General features: G+C 38.4%; 2 protein-coding genes across 8 annotated transcripts in view; one reads left to right on the top strand and one right to left on the bottom strand.

Moving 5' to 3' along the window:
• Nbea (neurobeachin) overlaps positions 1-21,096 on the bottom strand; it is a gene marked incomplete at its 5' end in the record, with an annotated part of 638,824 nt that overhangs the window by 177,977 nt on the left and 439,751 nt on the right. For all 7 annotated transcript variants that reach the window (XM_013515839.1, XM_013515836.1, XM_013515838.1 and 4 more), the window contains 1 exon segment: positions 18,201-18,337. In XM_013515839.1, coding sequence (XP_013371293.1) covers positions 18,201-18,337 — 137 coding nt within the window.
• Mab21l1 (mab-21-like 1 (C. elegans)) lies at positions 13,619-16,581 on the top strand. Its single transcript, XM_005387695.1, has one exon. The coding sequence runs from the start codon at positions 14,675-14,677 to the stop codon at positions 15,752-15,754; it is 1,080 nt and encodes a 359-aa protein (XP_005387752.1). The 5' UTR covers positions 13,619-14,674; the 3' UTR covers positions 15,755-16,581.

The raw sequence follows: 21,096 nt of genomic DNA on the forward strand, positions 1-21,096 counted from the left end.
TTTTTTCAGGGTGCATCCATTTACCTAGAAATGTCTCTAGCTTATCCTTCTTTATGGAAGAGTAGAACTCCATTAGATAAAAAAACTAAATGGGACACATATAAATACTGCATTGTGTCTCTGGTAAGAAAAACTGAAACAACCAAAATGTATAATAGATAAATAACAACCAAAATAACAAACAAATGTATAAATAACAACCAGAATATATAATAGATATTGTGAAATACGAAGAAAATATCCAAGTGGGAAGGGGAACTAGGGAGGGGGCAGGGGAAAGGAAGGAAGGAAAAAGAAAAAATATGACGCAAAAAGAAGGAAAAATGGAAACAAAGCTTTTGTAAACAGGAGGGAGGAAGAGTTGAAAGAGGGGGTAAAGAAATGGGGAAAAACGCATCAAGTTGTATCATGTACAGGTACAAATTCCCTACAGTGAATGTGATCATTATGTATACCTAACAATAAATTTAATTTTAAAAATAATCTTTTTCATCAAGGTCAGAAGCCACAGACATGTTATTTGAATGTTTAGCTGACTTTCAGGTGAGAAAAAAAAATACTCCCTAGGTCAGTGAACTCAGGTAAGACTAGAATTTATCTGAGGCAGCGTGTGAGCATGTTGTGATAAGAATCAGGAATCTCTAGCTAACTGGTCCCTCAGTCAATCCTTAGTCTTGCTGGGATCTACAATGACATAGATATTTCAGTGTAGTGAATAAAATGGTCCTTTCCCTTAATGATTTCTTATTTCAGCTCCAGAGTATGAACTACTGGTATCAATAGATGGAAGTAATAATTCTTAGCAATGAATTCTGCTACAGTTGGCGGACAAGAGAAAATCAACTAGAACACAGGCTACAAAAATGATGCACCTGAACAGACTTCAGGAGCTTATTTATGGAGTTTAAGGCTTTAATAAAGTTATAGCCTTCTTTTGTTGGCAATTGTGTCTGTCCTCATTCTAGTGTGCCCTCAGCAAGCTACCAGATCTTAACCTGCACAACAAAGGTGCCATTCACTGAAACAGTTATAACAAGAAAGGAAAGCTAGTTGATGGGTTTTAAAGTGTTACAGGCCACTGAATCACTGACTATTTGGTGAGGGCATGTAGAGAAATGTCACTCTCAGCACTGCTAGTACTGTGAAGACATATTAGTGCAATAGCTCTGAAACATGAAGGGTATTCATAATGTTTTTCAAAAATCTTCTATTTCTTTGGGAACTTGAATTCATAAACAGAAATCTCCTGTTGGTAACTTTAAATTATTTTCCTACTAGGATGTATTTCCTAGGGGTACATTTTTAAGATGTTCTTATCACTTGATGTTTGGAATCCCATTATCTACTCCCAGGTGTTCTAAACATTTTGTGATATAAACAAACCAACAAACAAAGAAGAAAGCTGGGAACTATGTTCTCAATCCTGAAGACTAACAAATAATATAAACGTTGGTACTGAAACACGTTTCTCAGCTTTTTAAATACCTAATTTTTAATGCCCATCAAACAAATACAAAAAGAGTAGCTCTATCAATACAGAGCTAGGAAAAAAGTGGCACAGATTATGATCTAGAGAATTCTTAAAATCAGACAAGAGCCTGAGAATAAATCACTTAGAGAATTAGCTGTGTTCCAGGCTTCATTAGTTCTAATTATCCCCCAAATATGCTCAGCAGAATGCACTTGAGTCAGCTGGGACTGCCAAACAATAGAGTGCGCAACTTATAAACTCCTCAAAGCACAGAGAGAGTTCATAAAACAACTGCTTGTGCATTTAGATGCATGTGATAACACCTCTTATTGCATAAGCCACGAGATGACACAGATGGGGTAGCGCTTTACTTGAGAAGGCTTCTTTTGTAAAACCACTGGGCTTCGTTCTTCTGCATTCAAGACACAAATTGCAAGAAAGTAAAATCTGAAGCTCACTGTCTTTGTGTTTTGTTGCCTACATGTCATAACCACAGTAAATAAAGGATTAACCAAATACTTTCATTTAGGGAAAAATTGACAACATATACTGACATAGAAATGTAAGGCTTTTAAAAACAACCAAAAAAGTTAATACAATACATGTGGGGAATTGTCCTTCTCTTTTTTAACCACACATAATAACATCAAGAAATGTATTTTGTGTTTTATAAACTGTTCATATTGGTTACCTCTTTGTACTTAATCCTCAAGTGCATTTTTCCAACAATGTATGCATTACTTAATGGAGCCCTTTTTGTTCCAGTTTGCATTTATCAACTCACTCTGGCATGCTGGCTATTCACTTCTAAGCACTGCACTTGAGGAAAGTAACTAATCAGAGTGGGTCCTGATTGGTGAGACTACCTTAGCTTAATAAAAAAAGTTTTCACGTTGACTTCAACTTAGAAAATATATCACTTTTTAAAAAGCATTTACCTCTGCTAATTTAAATTATTTTAAAACTTGTTATTATAAAAATGGTAAAATATTAATAGATCAATACATATGTAATTCCTACAATGGTCTCTAAGCCTCAGGAACACATTATTTGCATTTAAAGTTTATTAATTTTTCTGTGCTTTAATCAAATGTGGAAAATGCGTAGATTTGACTTGCAGATGTGAAATTTATTCACAGAAAAATTGATAAATGTCAGAATATGCAAAATATCCCAAACGGGACTTTTTAATTGTATAGTTTTGATAAAGGCATAAACAACTACTGTTAGGATTTTAAGCATCAGGCAAAAAACCATATAAATGCTGAGGAGTATTGAGCAAATTTAATCTATCCACAAATTGGTCTCTTTCTATATCTAGGGTGAGCAAAAACATTACATTCATTCAATTTAAATTCTATTTTGCTGTGCAGGTTCTATTTGTAGACTACAATAATTTTAGGAAGAACAGTTATGCTTATTTGTATTCAAAATAATACATATATAAATTGTTGTTTAAAAGTCACATCATGGGAAATAAAAACCTAAAAATAGCAGCATGTAATAAGTTGGAAAAATTTAACTTATGTACTTAGAAGTTCAGCAACTTATATTTAAACAAGTAAGATATTTACTGACATAAACATTTGTCAATAGGCTTATGTTGGTATCCAGGAAGCTAACACGACTGTATTTCACTTAATAGAAAATTCTACATTTACCAATCTGTTCTGAGAGTAACGAATTATAGGCACTTGACAAAAGCATGTGCCAGAATGGATGCCAAACAGTAGGGTGACCTGAAATGAGCTACTGATATAGTGACTGAAAGGCTCCAGTACATTCAAAGTGAGGTCTTGAATATGGATGTTCCTCAATTTTCAATGGCGTTACAGTATTTATATCCCAATAAACCCATCACAAACTGAAAATATCCTGTCAAAATACATTTCATACACTTAACCTACCAAACATCACAGTTTAGCAGCATAATGCCTTGTAAAGTAGAGGTTGTTTCCCTGGTGATTTCAGGGCTGACTGAGGGCTGGGGTCACGCACTGCTCAGGATCTCCAGAAAGGAGTGTGCTACATATTACTAGCCTGGGGAAAAGACCACAATTCCAATTTGAAGTACAATCTTCACTGGATGCCTATAGCTTTTGCACCATTATAAAGCAAACAAAACAAACAACCCAAAACCCCCAGAAAACTGTTGCGGATTGTTTGTAACAAATTCAAAGGGCTCATTTCTGTGGAGATAACACTATACAGAAAGAAAATTAGAAAGCAGGTGAAAGTTTCAAGGAGAGAGTTTGGTTGAATAATAGGAAAAATTTTCTAATAAAAAGAACTGTTTGTAAGTGCAACTAGTTATCTGGATAGGTAATAAGTGTCTCATGTGCGGCGGTGAAAGTAAGCTTGGATGACCACCATTGGTAACGGGATAGAGAAGAACCATAGACAGTCATGAGGGTTGCACTGACTTTTCTCCTAGAAATTTTTCTTGCCCTGATATAAAATACCTGACTTACAAGGCAGAATTAGTTTCCTCCTCCTGATAACTGCATGATATATTTTAATAAAATATATACTATTAGTTTTACACAACTTCTATGTACAGTGAACTACAACTTGTTAAGTATTGGTACTACTACACAATATAATCAAATGTGTCATTAAAAAAATCATTTCATTATAGTAACTGTGATAAGGAAAGATTTACAAAGGAACAAAAACAACTGGCAATCACATAGCCTTCCTGGAAAAAAAACAAAACAAAACAAAACAAAAAAACCTCTCCAATTTGGGGCTGGGGATGTAGCTCAGCGGCAAAGCGCCTGCCTGGCAAGTGCAAGGTCGTGAGTTTGGTTCCCGGTACCGGAGAAAAACCAAAAAAAAAAAAAAAAAACCAAAAAAAAACAAAAAACAAAAAACAAACACATAGCCTTCCTGGAAATAGTTGCATTTAAGTTCATGAGAAAAGAGTATTCTTGTACAGAAAGATGTATAATATTGTAGACTGAATAGTTCACAGTTCATTTATACCACAGAGTAAAACTATATATATAAACCTTTATGAAAAGTATATATATACTTAACTCACATAATTGTTGAAGTAATTATTTCTCATCATTTTAATAAAGTTGTATACCAGGTGAATTAATTCAATCTGATATTTATGAAATAATACATGTCTTTTCAAAATAGTTTCTCCTTAAGTGCTAGGTCAAGACATAGTCATAAAGGAAAATTTCATAACATAAAAAGTGTCTCAATATTTACTTAAAGTTTTCCCATAAAGCACCTGATCATTAAACTTCATCAATCATATTCTTAATGTAATATAAGCCTATAGGTTTCTTTTAAAAATAATACATGAAAGTAGCAGTTACTACAAACCATATCTGGGTACAGATAGGAAATATGTAATTATGTACACATTTACCTCTGCAATGTATAGTTTAGATATGGTACTATCAACCAAACAGACCTGGCTGTGCAATTATTTGTGTCACTTTTGATAAAAAACTTAACCTTTCTAAATCTCAGTCCCTTCATTTGTAAGTGGGAGCTAATACTTGTTGTAAAGATTAAATACTTAAGTACTGGTACCCATTCCTTATCCTCCACATCGCCCAACTCATAGAATGATTTTAAACATCAAATGAGTAACTGCATAGAAGTCTTCTGTAAATTGAAAAGAATGTTGGAACTGTAAAACATTATCTCATTTAATAGGTAATTTATCTCCTGTATTACATTATGGTTAATAGCATTCATTATTGTTTTGGAAAATCCATCTATACATATATATCATAATGTAATAAAATGTCTGCAGAACAAATTAACAATTTAAAACAAAAGTCCAAGTTTGAAAATAGACAAAACAACCATTAGTAACAATTATTCTCTAAATAAGTTTATAATAATCCTCTGAATTTTTAAAAAATAATATATCCAGTGGGTAGGGATATAGCTCAGCGGTAGAGTTCTTCCCTTGTATGCACCAAACTCTAGGTTCAATTTTCAGTATAGGGAAAGGGATAAATAAATGCACACACATATTTGCGTGTACAAACACACATCCGTCCACTTATTTGGAACAGTCTAGTCCATATATAAAGTGGGAAAGTGAAGATTTTACCAGTCAAGTGAAGCAAAGAAAAGAACACAATTTTCCTTGAAAATTTTAGTAGCCTATATTTTCTTTTAGACAATCGATAACTTTTCCGTTATTTATATGATCTAATACATTCACAGGGTTTAAATACACACTTTAGAGTGGTTGGGAAGTATATTCCACTAAATTCTCACTTAAGAATATAGCATTCAAGGGTATTCCATCATAAGTAATACAAATATTGGGAAATAAAGAAGTGTTACTTGATATTGTTCTGATTTTTGTTTTTAAACACACAGATATGGAAGCTATCGTGGCTGATCATTTCATTCTGACATGAGTTTAAAAGGTTAAGTTACTATCTGAAGAAAGGTAATCTGGTTGCCTTTCACCGCAGCCTGCAAGCTCTGCAATCTGCATAGAGAGGGGCATTTGTCATCATTAGCTGAGCTGTGACAGCTGGCACCCAGGGTGTCCCAGAATCAAGAAGTGGCAGAGACACTCTTGGTTTAGGTTGCCAGTAAGTATAGTAGGTTTCTTGAGGATCAAGTACATTTTATGAAAAGCTTTGTGATGTAACTAACAGCAGTGAACATATTTGAATTCTCCATAACATGGATAATACAACGATAGCACATAATTAGCAGGTTGCCTCTAGACAACAAGATGCCAGATTATAGTATGAATAAATATCTACTGCCTGCCACTTAGAGAGGCAGCATTGTTTTCAATACCTGAATAGCTCCAGCAGAGTGCTGGATTGACCCCTCATCTGAGTTAGGGTCTGAGTTAGGGTGATGGATTAAGTATACTCAGGGAAACATATTAAAGGTAGAGAGAATGGTTCTCAGAGATACTTCAAATTGGGTTGTAAACAATGTATAACTCCTCAGGAATGGCCTCAACTACACACACCCTATATTGGACCCATCCTTTGGATAACATGAATATAAAAAGTAGTCATTCCCACAGACGCAGACGTCTAATTATTTGAAATGTATGTAACTGGTAATGAATATTAAAAAATACTCCTTGGCGAAAGATTAATATCAGAATCTTTTGTCCAAATGAATACTAATACCTATGGGTCTGAAAGAGTTGCAACCAATATACCTAGAAGAGAATTTTTAGAACTTTAAAAATTTGTAAAAAATGCTTTCATATCTAGTTAGTGCAAAAACTACATAAATGAAAAAGTATAAATTAAGAAACAGGTTGATCAGACCTTTGAAAATAATACCTCTAAAGTCATCAATGTTTAGAAACATAATCAATAACACTAGGTTTTATATTATTATGTAAACTAGTTTTCCACAAATAAAACTAATTTTTGTGTTAATGTAAAATCTATGCAAATACATGCAGTCATTTATCAGGAGAGCTGACAAGCATTCCATATTGGAGGGGGAAATGAAACAGCCTCAAGAATAGAGGCAATTAATTATTTCTGTATTTTTTTCTTCTTCTGTCTTGAGGCACAAAAGTTATCCATCCAGTTAAAACAGCAAATGAAATAAAGAGATTTTTTTTTTATTTAAACACATATGGCTTTTGCCTGCAATACTGATCACCACAAGGTCTACAGATGCCCGTGGCTAAATTGTACACTGGCAGATGCACACAGGGGAAAACTGTGCTAATGCAGCGTGGAAAGCAAAACAAATGAAGAACTGAATTTGCTACTCAAAAAAGCAAAAAAACCAGCCCCCCAAAACTCTACTTGTCCTTCTGATGAGTTATACATTTTGCTTATCAAATACAATGAAAGTTACAAATAATTTAACCCTCATCATAAATGTTATAAGTAGAAAATAATTCTGAATTTATAAAAGTATTGTGATACATACTAATTTAGGTGGATATTGAAGAGACATATTTTTATTTTTATGGAGAGAATGGCTAGCAATTTTAAACTTCTTAATTTTCAAAACAAAAGTTTATGGCATTCAAAACTGACGTAGTACATGTGACTGGATATACACTATTGGAATGTCCAATTGTTACTGTTTTTAAAATCCATTTGTAGCAACCTCTTAAGTTAATGCTGAAAACTGGTGGACGTTGTTATGCAGCGCTCTTACAAATGTGATATTACTTCCTGGTGGCAACAGCATTCTGTATTTAGTAGCTGTTTCCTTTTATCAGGTTAACATATAAAAGCATAAAAGCTAATCTGATCTTCTGCTATCTGAAATAAGGTACTGTGGTTCTCTCTCTCTCTCTCTCTCTCTCTCTCTCTCTCTCTCTCTCTGTGTGTGTGTGTGTACACAGTCTGCATGCATAGGCTATTTTGCAAACCATAAAAAGAGTGTATTTTCTAAAACCAGTGTAAGATTATCGAGAAAGCAATAACTTTTTTCCTAATAGGTCTGTAAGCATGCATAATATTAGAATTTCTATTGTAATTGCCAAATAAAAATATAAAGCAGAAAACATTTAAATAATTTGTATATCTTGGGGGAAGAAATAAAAGACTAGTGGTAGTATTCTGCTTTGTAAAAAGGCAAGTACTTGAAATAGCATCATTATCAATGAAAATGTATGGACTTCTACAATTTAGTAATTTATTGTTTAGAGTATTTGTAGCCATCTAAATTTAAATGACAATGAATGTTTATGCAGAATTTGGAGTAGAAGCATATGTTCCAAGAATGTGCACATATTAATTAATATTAGCTCCAGTTAACTCCTTAGTCTCATTCAACACTACTGAAAAGAAGGAAGATTTTACAGAAAATGAAAAGTAAAATGAGAGATTGTAAAACAGATTTCTTTCTTTGATATCATTAAAGTAGGTGAATTATAAAAATGCCCTGAAATTTGCTAATTTAGTTGAGGAATTAAAAGAATGGAACATTCACATAGAAGACCTATAAAATGGACTAGTACTGTATGAAAATTATACATAAGTATATCTTTAAAACAGATTCCACAAAAATAGTTATACTTTTAATTTCACAGTTTTCACTTTTTATTGCAAACACTGTATTTTACAAATTATACTCTTCATTCTTAATTCAATTTAGATGTTTAGATAAAGTAGGGATATGATGAATTTAAAGTACTATACATCAGTAGTACATTTGACTTGATATTTTTGACAAATTTTTCTATGAAGCATTGTGCTTTTGAGAAAGAGGACATGTTGGTAAACTAAAGTATATTATTAAAATAGTGAAAATAATAACCATATGTCAGTGAAAATGAAATATAGGTAATGTTTATATGTGTACTTATTTGTAAAGATATAAAAAAATCCAAATATTTACAAACTAATTTCCTTTTTTCCATAAACCATTTATGTTGCTGCATTTAAAAGAGGTGACAAGAGGTAATCATTTCTTTATGTGATTTAATTACTATTAAATTGTAATTCATTAAAAATACTAGTTTAGAAGAATTGTTTATTAAAAATAAGCTTCAAAACTTTAAATTAGGAATAGGAAAGGTTATTTTAAACATGCAATCACTGGAAGTTGATTATGTACCATATCCTAGTCTCAAGGTCATGAAGAATGTTTTCAGTGGCTTAATCACACACAGTATGGTACAGTAATGACAGCAATGCCATCCTGGATGACCCACTACAGACGTACAGATTAACAAACTAATCACATATGCACTGTTTTTCTAAGAGCAATGAAAATGTACTATAAGCACTAAGGTTGTAGTCACATACACAATGCACGTAAATATATGTTACTTATTAGTATCTCTTTTTCAGATCTTCATATAGAAGAGAATCACATGAACCTATTTATCCTGATAATTGCTATAATATCTGAATGGAGATATAGTCTGATATTGAATAAAAAGAATTTTAGTTTTATCAGTTAGAAAGGTAACAGCAACTTTACAGAGTCTGGCGTCTGTGAGGAACTAAAACAGCCAAATCAATATTTCCTCCATTATTCCTAAAAAATGAGTATCTAAACTCACTGTTCATATACCTTTGGAAGACATTAGAGGTCACAATTCATGTTGGTCTAATTCAAGTTTTTTTCATTTTACCAATGCAACTTAAGATACTTTGCTCCTTTGTGTATACATGCAAATGAAGTAAAGAAACAGATTATGATGTAAATAAGCCAGGCTTTATATGTTTTCTTACCAAAAGAAAGGTTTGGACAGAGTTACAGAGAATTACTTGAAGTGTGCAAATCAAGCAGAGGTGGTAAGTAATCTCAGGGTTAGTTTTCTTCTCAAAACCTATTAAACACCAATACCAAATTTACTCAGCAGCATTGGAAAAAAAACCAAGTACTTGTCCTACAAATGTGATCATGACTGTGTACTAAACTGATAAAGGTGATAAAGTAAGGCAATGTCCTTGATCCCTGAAATGAAGAATAACTATTTTCAAAAATTAACCACAGTTCCTAGGATGTACAGATTGAAGCAACGAAATAGCGTCTAAACCGTGTAAACAGTGACTTCAGTCTGCTGGTTGACTTTGTAATGAGTCTGATGTTAAAACACGAAGTAATTGTTTAAAAAAAATCACTGACTTTTAAAACTTTTAAGCTATCTTGTTTCAAGTAGTCTTATATCAGGAGTCACAATAGGAAGAAAGGTATAGATGCCATCAAATTAGATTACCAGAAAAACTCCCTCTATTTTATTTTATTTAATGTGACATATAAAGAAAACCCCGCGCAAATATCTGTCTTTAATTTCTCTAGTGTAAAAAAAGAAATATATTGTGTGTGGCAGAATGAAACAGTTGAGATAGCCTAGGTGCATTTCAGGGGATGGGGGCTGGGAGGAGAAATTGGATGCTTGTAATGAGCCTTCAAAGCCACTCCAGCAGTAGGGATAAATAATTTAATAAACTCAACTTTATATTTTTTTCTCTCCCCAGAGTAATAAGCACATATTAAAAAATAAAACTTAAAATGCATGAATACTTGTGAATAAACTAGCACCCAGTAAATGAGGAAAAAAACCAAAACAGTATCTACATGAGCACCTAATGTGTGTGTATATTCTCTAACAGGTTCCTCTTGAAAGATTACAATGGCTAAAATTTTAGAACATGCAATTCTGATTTAGTTTCTCAGAAAACACGAAAATCTTGCATTCTTACATTTCTTCAGATAAACAAAATTCTTCCTAAACCTAGCAAAGAGACTGTTTATGCATTACTTTGTGAGTCTGATATAAGTAAGCAGGTCTGCCTAATAGGTAAGTTACTTAGGAAATACTACTTCAGAAAAAGTTCTTTTGCCACTGTTATTTGAATGCTATGAAGTGTTAAACATGGCAACATTTTATACACTTAACACTCCTAATATTTATGAGAATGGTATGCTTTTGTCTTTATTAGATTTTTTTCTAAGTATACATTTAAAATCAAGATTGCTTCCTAAACTAACAGAATAAAACAGAAAGGTCAGTTTAAAATCCCAAATATCATTCAAATATAAGCACTGCAATCATTAAATCATGAGATTCTTGGGGTATTGTTCCCCTCAATTAGATCAGTTTTCTTCAATTATGATTCTATTATTAGCTCATGTCAAAGATGCCTGAATGAATACCACTGAAAACAATTAACCATTTGTATCTTAATGCATGGGACACACACAAGCTTTTATTCTAGAACTACTAAAATTATATTTATACGAGCCTGGTATCATTAGGGTTCTTTTATAAACTTTTCATTTCATAAAAAATGGATTTTAAGCCATCTGTATATTACATCATCATTTGAAATAACTAGTTCAATAGATCAAATTTTTTTAAATTACTATAGATTAGTAGGATACATTACTCTCACAAAACAAAAACGTAGATCTCCAAAGTCTTAGGTTAAAATCAGTTGAATTACACAAAAACATACTATTATTTTTAATTCTTCATAGGTATAAGTCACTTCAATTGAAAAAATGAAGGGATGGAAGATTGTCTTCACAACAGTTTAATACTCTCCACGACAATGACGGGTGTTAAGATCACGGGAAAGATTCAGCTAAGGAAGGTAATTCTGTTCACGTGTTCAGTGTAATAGAAAATCACTGTGTCGCAGCAACAAGCACTACTTGCACTCCGGTGTTATTCTAGGGCACCCAGTTCACCCACAGTGATAACAGCGGCCCGGGGAACAACACTGTGTTATGTAAATCACTGTCAGCGCAGCTTGTGACGGGTACTTAAAGAAGCAGCTCAGAAAACCCGGTCCTGGCATCCGTGAAGCCCAGTGCCTTCCCTGGAGCATTCTACTAGGACTAACAAGTTTTTTGGTCCTTTTCTTACAATCTATTTTCTTTCTCGAAGTGCAAATCGTTAGTGAAAAGGCCCGGCTGCACCAATTAGTTTGCACAAAGTGCTTCAGTGTTTAGCTTCGCTTTAACCCAATTAAGCGGCACAGAGAGCCTCGAAGATGCGCCACCTGCGCGCCTGGCTGCAGCGAGGCCCTGCCGGCGCCCCTCGTGGCTCGCGTCCTCTCGGTGAGACCCAGAACAGCCCTGGGGCCTCGGAGTCCCTGGCTGCTTCACGCTGGCCGCTACTGGGAGGGGCAGTCTGCAGGTGGCCAGAGAGGGCAGGGCTGGGGTCCCCCAGCTAAGCATCTCTGGCCTAAACCTTACGGAGAGGCGCTGGACGGCAGGAGCCGGCGCGCCGCGGGGAGGAAGCGCCCGGCTAGGCTGCGACTAATCGAAGGCCAGAGGACCGCGGGCCTGCGGGGCGCGTGGGCACCGGGCGTGGAGTGGAGCAGCCGGGAAGAACGCTGGAACAGCAGGAAAGGTTTTAAAATCACCCCATTCTCAAATAAACCCCGCGGGGCAGTGAGCAGAAAGAGGAGAGCAAGAGGGCCCCGCTGCGCGGAGTGGCGGACCGAGGTGGCCAGCGAGAAGCGCACGGCCCGCGCTGGGTGCGGCGGAGGCGGCCTTTCCCCAGAGACCCCTACATATCTTCGCCTCTGCCGGCCCAGCGCCCATTTGCCCGCTTTCCTTCTCTTCCAGCTGCCAAAAGGTAGCAGAGCGTTCACGCGCGACGCCAGCAAAGTGGGGAGGGGCTTTTCGGGTTCCCAGTCCCTGCTCCTAAGGGAAATGAAGCGTCTAGAGGGAAGGAGTAGATGGATGCCGGGCGCCCCCGATGTAATGCACTATTTTAATCTAAATCGGAATCTGTCACTCGTGGGTAACGGCGAAGTAAATTCTAGGTGGCTTCGTGATGCTCTACCTGCGTTCCTCCCAAGTTAAACAAACAAAAGCTTGGGTAAAAAGTAGGGGCTCTGGACACCTTGTTAGGAGTGCCTAGGAAGGAAGTGCCTACAGACCTATTCCCTGGAGTCAAAGGATTTCAGGCAAACATTTTTAATTTGAAAGAGAAGGCATCTAAATTAAAGGTAGCGAATTAAAAATCCGTGTAGTTTTGAAAGCCACAATGTAAGTAGTATTTCTTTATTCCTGTACATTGAGGACAAAATGGGTGCCACCAGAAAGAAAACATTAAAAGTTCTACATAAAACCATCCCTTTCTCTTGTGTTAAGGTTCAAGAATTTAGAAATAATTTCTTTCAAATTTTCCAGAATGATGCTAAATCCAAAATGTCTGGATGACTGCAAATTAATTTTCTTTGAAATTATTAACAATTTTGCTTAATCAAATCATATGAGATAGCATAAAATTAGGAGTGCACTGTCAGGTCACCCTAAGTACATTTAAGACAGGTGATATGTTCTTAACTGTATATTTGTAAACAAGCCAGAAACCTCAGGTTTTCAAATTTTCTGTATCACTATCTGTAGTGGGTCTGGTCTCTATCATGTCTCCTCAGTTTCATGTATTAAAATACAGCTAACTATAAAGTCACAGTAAAATAATCTTTTGATCCCAGAGATCATTTATTTTAAAAATATTTCCACAAGAAAATACACAGCTGGGTGCCCTGCTTGTAACAGTGTGCACGTCTACCGATGTGCAGAGGCTGTGCATAGGAGGTGTACTGCACAATTTTTAAGCATTCAGTTTAAATTGGGGTAGCTAACGTCTACCACATTCAGCAATGATCTTCAGATTCCTCTCAAGTGCAAACAAGGAACGGTTGGGTAAAAAGAAGAGCACACTACTTGCTTAAGGTTTTAAAATCATTCTAATATACAGGAACTCGAGAAAATTACTCAAGTATTATTATATTTAAAGCCCATTCCATGTGCAGGTAGTTTGTGCACGAAAGGGCGAACTTTTAACCTGAATTTTAAAAAGACCCCAAGGACTAAGGGACATTAATTATCTCACTCTAAATGCAAGTTAGTGACTTTGTTTTAGAAAGCTCGATCTAGTTCGCTAATTGATGGATGAGCATTAATACACCTGTATTTGCATTTCAGTGGTAAAAAAGACAAGGAGGGTTTTCAGCAAGAGGGCCACTTTGCCAAGTCCTTTCAAAATGTCAATATGCTTCAAGTAACACCAAAGCTGAGAGAGTCCTCTTCATTTCCAAACTGCCTAGGTGGCCTGGGTGGTTGTCTGCCGGCAGCAGCCTTCTACCTTTCGTTTGTGTGCCTATATCCATAAGGGGGGATTAATTAGCCGGGCTGGAGCTGAAGGAGGCTGTCGTGACGAGCCCAGTGGCGATTGGCCGCCTGCCTGCCTGGCCCTGCCTTTATAATTTCCACACGAGTGATTCTGGGCTCTTAGACAAACCAACACCAGCTTCTTCTGACATATACACACGCACACTCACCCCGACGCACACTCACCACACTTCTCTTCCGTCTGATTAACAGTCCTGCGCACACAATGATTGCAGGAAAGCGTAAATAAATACGGAAAGGGGTGATTATTTTGACTACTGGAAGAGCTTTGCTGAGTCTCAGCGCAACTTTTGTTATTACTGAGAAGGTGATTTCTCCTTGCGCTTCTTTCATACAAGGATTCTTTAAAAGAGGAAGCCAGAGAGGGGGGTAGGACAGTCTTTCACTTTATGACCGGCTGAGCTCAAAGATAAAAGGAAGGGGAAAGCGGCGGCGGCGGCGGCGGGGAAGTCACCGCTGCAGCACTTCGGAAAGACACTTTTGATACATTTCTGAGCGCTGCGGCCCGTTTCTCCACCGAAGTTGGCTCCAGCTCTAGCAGCCGCATTGGATCCCACAGCCTACTGCGAGACTCCGGTGTACAATCCGGATCTCTGCCCCAACATGATCGCGGCTCAGGCCAAGCTGGTCTACCATCTGAATAAGTACTACAATGAAAAATGCCAAGCCAGGAAAGCTGCCATTGCCAAAACTATCCGGGAAGTCTGCAAAGTAGTTTCCGATGTACTGAAGGAAGTAGAAGTGCAGGAACCCCGGTTCATCAGCTCTCTCAACGAGATGGACAATCGCTACGAGGGTCTGGAGGTCATCTCCCCCACCGAGTTTGAAGTGGTGCTTTATCTTAACCAAATGGGGGTGTTCAACTTCGTGGACGACGGCTCGCTGCCCGGCTGCGCGGTGCTGAAGTTGAGCGACGGGCGCAAGAGGAGCATGTCTCTCTGGGTGGAATTCATTACCGCCTCTGGCTACCTCTCCGCACGCAAAATCCGGTCCAGGTTCCAGACGCTGGTGGCTCAAGCGGTGGATAAATGCAGCTACAGGGATGTGGTAAAGATGGTGGCTGACACCAGCGAAGTGAAACTGAGAATCCGAGATAGGTACGTGGTGCAGATCACCCCAGCTTTTAAATGCACCGGGATCTGGCCAAGGAGTGCTGCCCACTGGCCACTTCCCCACATCCCCTGGCCAGGACCCAACCGAGTGGCAGAGGTCAAAGCGGAAGGGTTCAATCTCTTGTCCAAGGAGTGCCACTCCCTGGCCGGCAAGCAGAGCTCGGCTGAGAGCGACGCCTGGGTGCTGCAGTTCGCGGAAGCAGAGAACAGACTGCAGATGGGGGGCTGCAGAAAGAAATGTCTCTCCATTCTCAAAACCTTGCGGGATCGCCACCTGGAGCTGCCGGGGCAGCCCCTGAACAATTACCACATGAAGACTTTGGTTTCCTACGAGTGTGAAAAGCACCCCCGGGAGTCGGACTGGGACGAGTCTTGCCTGGGTGATCGGCTGAACGGGATTTTGCTGCAACTCATCTCCTGCCTGCAGTGCCGGCGGTGTCCCCACTACTTCCTACCGAACTTAGATCTGTTTCAAGGCAAACCTCACTCAGCTCTGGAGAACGCTGCCAAACAAACGTGGCGACTGGCAAGAGAGATCCTGACCAACCCTAAAAGTTTGGAAAAACTTTAGAGGATGATCGAGTTAAGAGCCGAAATGATTTCTCTTCTCAAAGTCCTAAATAAGTGAAAACTTACTGTGTGATTCCTAATATCCCACTCGACAGTGCAAATGATCTCTTCCTTAAAAAGGAGTAATATAATGTTTAGGCGTCATCTCACCCACCCCTCCAAGGGGAGAAAAAGAAAAATGAAAAGTGATGGAGAAAAACCCTAACCTGCAAGGTATTAGTGAAAAGTACATAACAACACCCGGAACACAGCCCAGACGTAATGGCAATGCAAGATCTCGGGAACATTCTGCCTATCAGAGGATTATAGCAATCCTTGTGATTTAGGTGCATCTGCCTGTGAGTAAACAAGATTTGGATATGCCATCTGAAGGAAAGTGTAATGTATATTCTGATGTGTAACAAATATTGTGATCTCACATTGTCTTTGAAAGTGTGGATGTTGGTGTTTTGTGATTTGGTGAACAGAACTTAAATTGCCATTTTGGATACTCCCAGACATTTTCCACTAACAAAGATACCACTTAAAGGTAGATTTCCTCTGGTACTTTTCTCTGTCTTTGAAAGTGTCTGAACTTTAAAAAGTTTACATTTTGTTTCAAATATATTGCTTGTTCTATTTCTAACATTCCATAAATATACTTGAAATGTTATTTAAATATATTCAAAGAAATTTGAATTCAGCTTATATAATTACGCTTGAATATCTGAATTATATATTTGAAAAATGCACTTGAAATACACTGGATAATTACTTTTGTGATTTAGATTTTAATTTCTGTTGCTGGTTTTTATTTAAGTAGAAGCTAATAAATGAGGTAAAGTACAAGTCGTGTTTGACTTTAAATTGTTTTTCTATCAAAAGATGGGATTCTTTAGTTTGAAGATAAACTGCACTTAAATGTGTTAAATATTATGAAAAATATGCTAATGAAACAAACATCAACCTTCAAATATCCAAAAGCTCTTTTCCCTACAGCTACAGCAGAGAGCCATCTCTGTTTCTTACTTGTAAGAATTCCTTTCTGCAACCAACACAGTTTAAATTTACCTATGAAAGCCTGCTCTTCTGGTTAGTATTTCTGTAGCATTTTTGATAACAGGAAAATTCTACCACTACGGTTCAAATAACTGAGCTGGAAATCAGACTAATTCCTAGAAAATGAACTTAAAGTCATAATAAAATTTTGGAAATGTGTTTGTAAAAACTAAGCTAAGAAAATAGATATTATTTCTGACCAATATACTTTATGTCAATGTTATCTGATGCAGTCAGGGTTCCATCCTCAGAATAAATTAGTCAGAAAACGAAAATTTCTTTTTACTTCATAGGGCAAAGTCATGATAAAACATACAGGCAGGCTTGTGATTATTTAAAATTAAGCACTTCAAGCCCATTTTAAAAAACATCACTGCTTTTGGAGCTGGAAGCGAAACAAGTGTTTGGAGTATTTTAATAGTCAACAAGTGCTGGAAGAGCTGGTCACTGATGGGCCTTCAGTCAGTTCAGGTGCTAGTACCTTTGGACTCCTGAGTACTGCTCTATAATGCTTTATTCCTCCATATAAATTAAACATCTACAACACAATTCTGGGTCTGTGGGCATATTTGACTGTTTTTGAATATGTCTGCAAATATGTTAAAGGAAGGTCTTTGCAAAATGATACTACAATACCTAGCATGACACTTAATGATCTTGAATTCTTAACCTCAGGAGAAAAGTTTACAAATTGTATAATAACATTAAAATTAGAACATTAAACTGGATCTCGGAAGACAATATTGAGGTGTAGAGCTGCTCTAATGGTCAGGTGATTAAAATCTGTAAGATAATATTCAATAAATATTTGTTCATTTTATACAGTCCAAGTATGTATTTTCTGACACTGCAATCCACAGAAGAAATCAACCTTTCATCTGAGTGTTAGCATACACATTTAAAATCACAGCTTCTAGAAAATCAGCTTCTTACTTCAGGAGATTAAAAAAAAATGGATGTGATAATCATTAGGAGGTGAAACTATCTAAATACTCTTACCCCAGTTTCCTTATAGCCTTTCAATAAATAATTCACATTGCAAACTGTACTTCTCAAAACTGAAAACCATCTTAATAAAAAATATCCTCAGACCTTTCCTAGTCCTCCCAGAGAGACCGAGATGCTGCCCCACAGGGACTTGGGACAACTGGCTCAACTACCAAATCTGACCAAATGCACACAAAGGCAGACAAACACAAAGTGAGAATGTTCTGGCAATACAGCATTTAAACTCATTAATATATTCTTCAGGTCCGCAAAAGGGAGCACGTATTATTTTATTCATTTTATTTTCCATGAGAAAGAGAATCACTCCCCTCCCCCACTGTCATTTAAAACGAAGCAAATTGAAAACCACTTCCTGCTACAAAGCCACCAGAGCTGTACACCAAGGAATCACCGCAACTCACTTTTGTGTCGATCTTCTTGAAGGCAGAATCATCCTCGTCTACCTCGAAGTAGATTTCTGTCGTGGTGATGGAGAGAGTCCCCTTGGCCACCACCACTGGAGCGATGAGCTGGGCTGGGGTGCTGAGTACCACTGGGCCTGCAAGCCAAACGCAGAGTCAGGCCGAACACCTTTTTCCCGCGCGGAACCCGCTCCCTCCCTGGAGCTACCGCACGATTTTATTTTGAAGGATGTGTTAGGAAAAAAAACCACTGTGTCTGTGTTATTCGGCCAAGTCTTTCATTTAGGGCTGCCTAGTTTTTATACAGTACCTTATAAAGAGATTAGAGATAAATAATTCTATACAGCACTAAGGGATTAGGGTATGGAACTCCTGAGTTTTCCGGCTCTGCCTAGAAATCCTACCATGGGCGGTGAAGCGCTGCCATTACCAACTTAAAAGTACAGAACAGACTCTGAAAGGTCGGACTCGCCTTTCAGCATCACTGGGTTTCCGAGAGACCATGGGACTCAGCATCGTCTCCAAAGACGGATCGTCTCGGAAAGCCACTGCACCCTACAGCGGCGCTCCCCAAGGAGACTGGAAAAGGGGTGACTAGAGAAGGACCTAAACACATAAATTCCACCGTGAGCATCTTGCAGTTAATTATTTTATTATCAACGTTCTCAGCGCGACACATATTTGCGTGTACACGGACATTAAAGTTCTGTAGAAATGAACGAAAATCTTAGTAGTCCTTTACTCACAGAATCGGTCAAAAGTGATGCAGATGTAAGACATCTAAACAAAATGGTTCTCAGAAAAAGGTCCCCAAACGCTGTTTCCTCACTTGAAGCTGGGGGAAACTCAGCTTCAGGAAAGGCGTTTGGAAAGTGTGCCTGCCAGGGTGCTTATTTCAGACTCCCTCACTTTGAATTCCACGTTTTAGAAAACTGGTTCAAAGGTGCATTTCCTAAATGCTCTCTTTAAACTCCCCAAAAAGGGTTTGTCTTTGGTGATCCTGGTCTGAGCACAGGACAAGAAATCAGAAATAACGCACTTTTTTCTTGGTCCAAGGGCGCATCGGAATTGCTGCCAATGCTCCCCTCAAAGGCAAGTGGTCAAACAGTCACAATGACAGTAGGATAAAGGCAAGGAGAAGCCAGGTCCCCCGCGGTCACGCAGGCCCCGGCCCACCGAGCCGAAGCCCGGCCGTAGCCACGGCGTCCGCCGCGGATCAGCTCGGCGGGGCGGGCAGACGGTGGCCGCGGCGAGGCTCCGTTCTCGGGGCGCAGAGCACACCGGGGCTGCGCTGTCCTGCACAAAGCCGGGCCATTTCTGTTGCTGGAGTTACGGACAGGACTCGGCGGCTCCTGTCGTGCTTAAAGGGGGCGGCTACGAAACCAACTGCGTCAGGGTCCAGCCCGCGGCCGGGAGCGCCTTGATCGGACTAAGGGGAAGCCCTTTCCTTCACTTCACTCTTTCCATCCTCAGACGAGCCCTGGGGACCCGGGTCTCGGTCGCGGGCGGGCGGTTTCCCCCGCGCAGCCGAGCGGAGTCGGGGGTCCACTTCGGCTCTGCAAGGTTTTTCTTTCCAAAGGGCGAGGCGGTCGATCTGAAGCGCCACTTTAAAGGCTCATCAATCTTAATCTAGGTTGCTCAAGTAATTATGCCCGAATCTCTTGTACGATTACAAGTGGATTTGGGTTTCTATTCCCCAGGCCCTTCTTTGTGTTTATTGGAGTTTCTGTGCGCGCGCTCGGCGGCGCCTCCAGCCTTCCGCGCCCTCCGCTGAATCCCCCACGCTCGGGCGCTCCGAACCGCTCCCTTAACCCTTAAGTGACCAGGACGCTCCTTGAGATGCCACTACTGCATTCTTACTTCCCTTTTGCAGAAATCCAAGCAGTTTTCCTCTTGACTGGGGCAAGGTGAGAAAGAAGGTGGTGTAATTTACATCAGAAACAAAAGTATCATCTTATATATCCTTGGGCCTCGCTGAAACTTCATAAAAGTCTTCCCACTAAATGCAGAGACGAGTGATTTATGGTTTAATAGAGGTTTCTGGCATTTGGAGACGAAAAATGGTCAAAACCATTAAAGTAGAGAACCACTTTTTTCCTTTTAAAAGTAATTTAACATATCCAAACAACTGAACTGGGAAAATTTGGTAAAAATCATGAAACGAATTATCGAAACCATACTTACTGGTTTACTGAAATATATTAAGAATTACAAGTACACAGTCCATGAACTTTTAACAGGGAACACATTTTCTCTATTTCTCATTTCCGAAAGAGGACTGTACTTCCTTTTGATTCTACTCCAGTTTTGTTCCACCGAGTTGAGATTTTCTGGGAGTGTATAAAAAGGACTTCAAAATGGTCCTTCTTTAAGAAAGACACATCATGACATATCCAGCCTTAATAGTATGTCATTTTCCCTCCGTCCTTTGGCAATGTCCAATTACAACTCCCAATTCCACAGCATCTTTAAGGAACACTGATTCTTTTTGTTGCAGCCTTCAGGGAGCAAACCAAGCCACAGAGAGAATATGGAGTTAATCCACTGCTGCAGTAGAGAGAGGGGATTATGTTCTAATCCCCTTTGGGGGAGCCTTTGGATTTTAGGGATCCAATATTAAAATGTTTACATAAGGCACAATCACAAACCAGAAGATCCCCCATATGGTACCTTGCTATTTGAAAACCTTGGACCTCTTTCCAAATATAGTTTTAAAAGAGCAGCATCTCTGAATGTCATTGAGATGGTGACCTGGCTGATTCCATTCTACAGGATAATTTAAGTAACTACCAATGTAATCTCGTAAACTGTGCTTGGTATAGTGAGCCAGGAGTTGACTGTAAATATACTGACTCCAGTCACTAGTCTAATAAAAGGATACACTACAATAATGTCT

Source organism: Chinchilla lanigera, unplaced genomic scaffold, assembly GCF_000276665.1.
Source record: "Chinchilla lanigera isolate Chin_1 unplaced genomic scaffold, ChiLan1.0 scaffold00030, whole genome shotgun sequence".
Taxonomy (NCBI): Eukaryota; Metazoa; Chordata; class Mammalia; order Rodentia; family Chinchillidae; genus Chinchilla; species Chinchilla lanigera.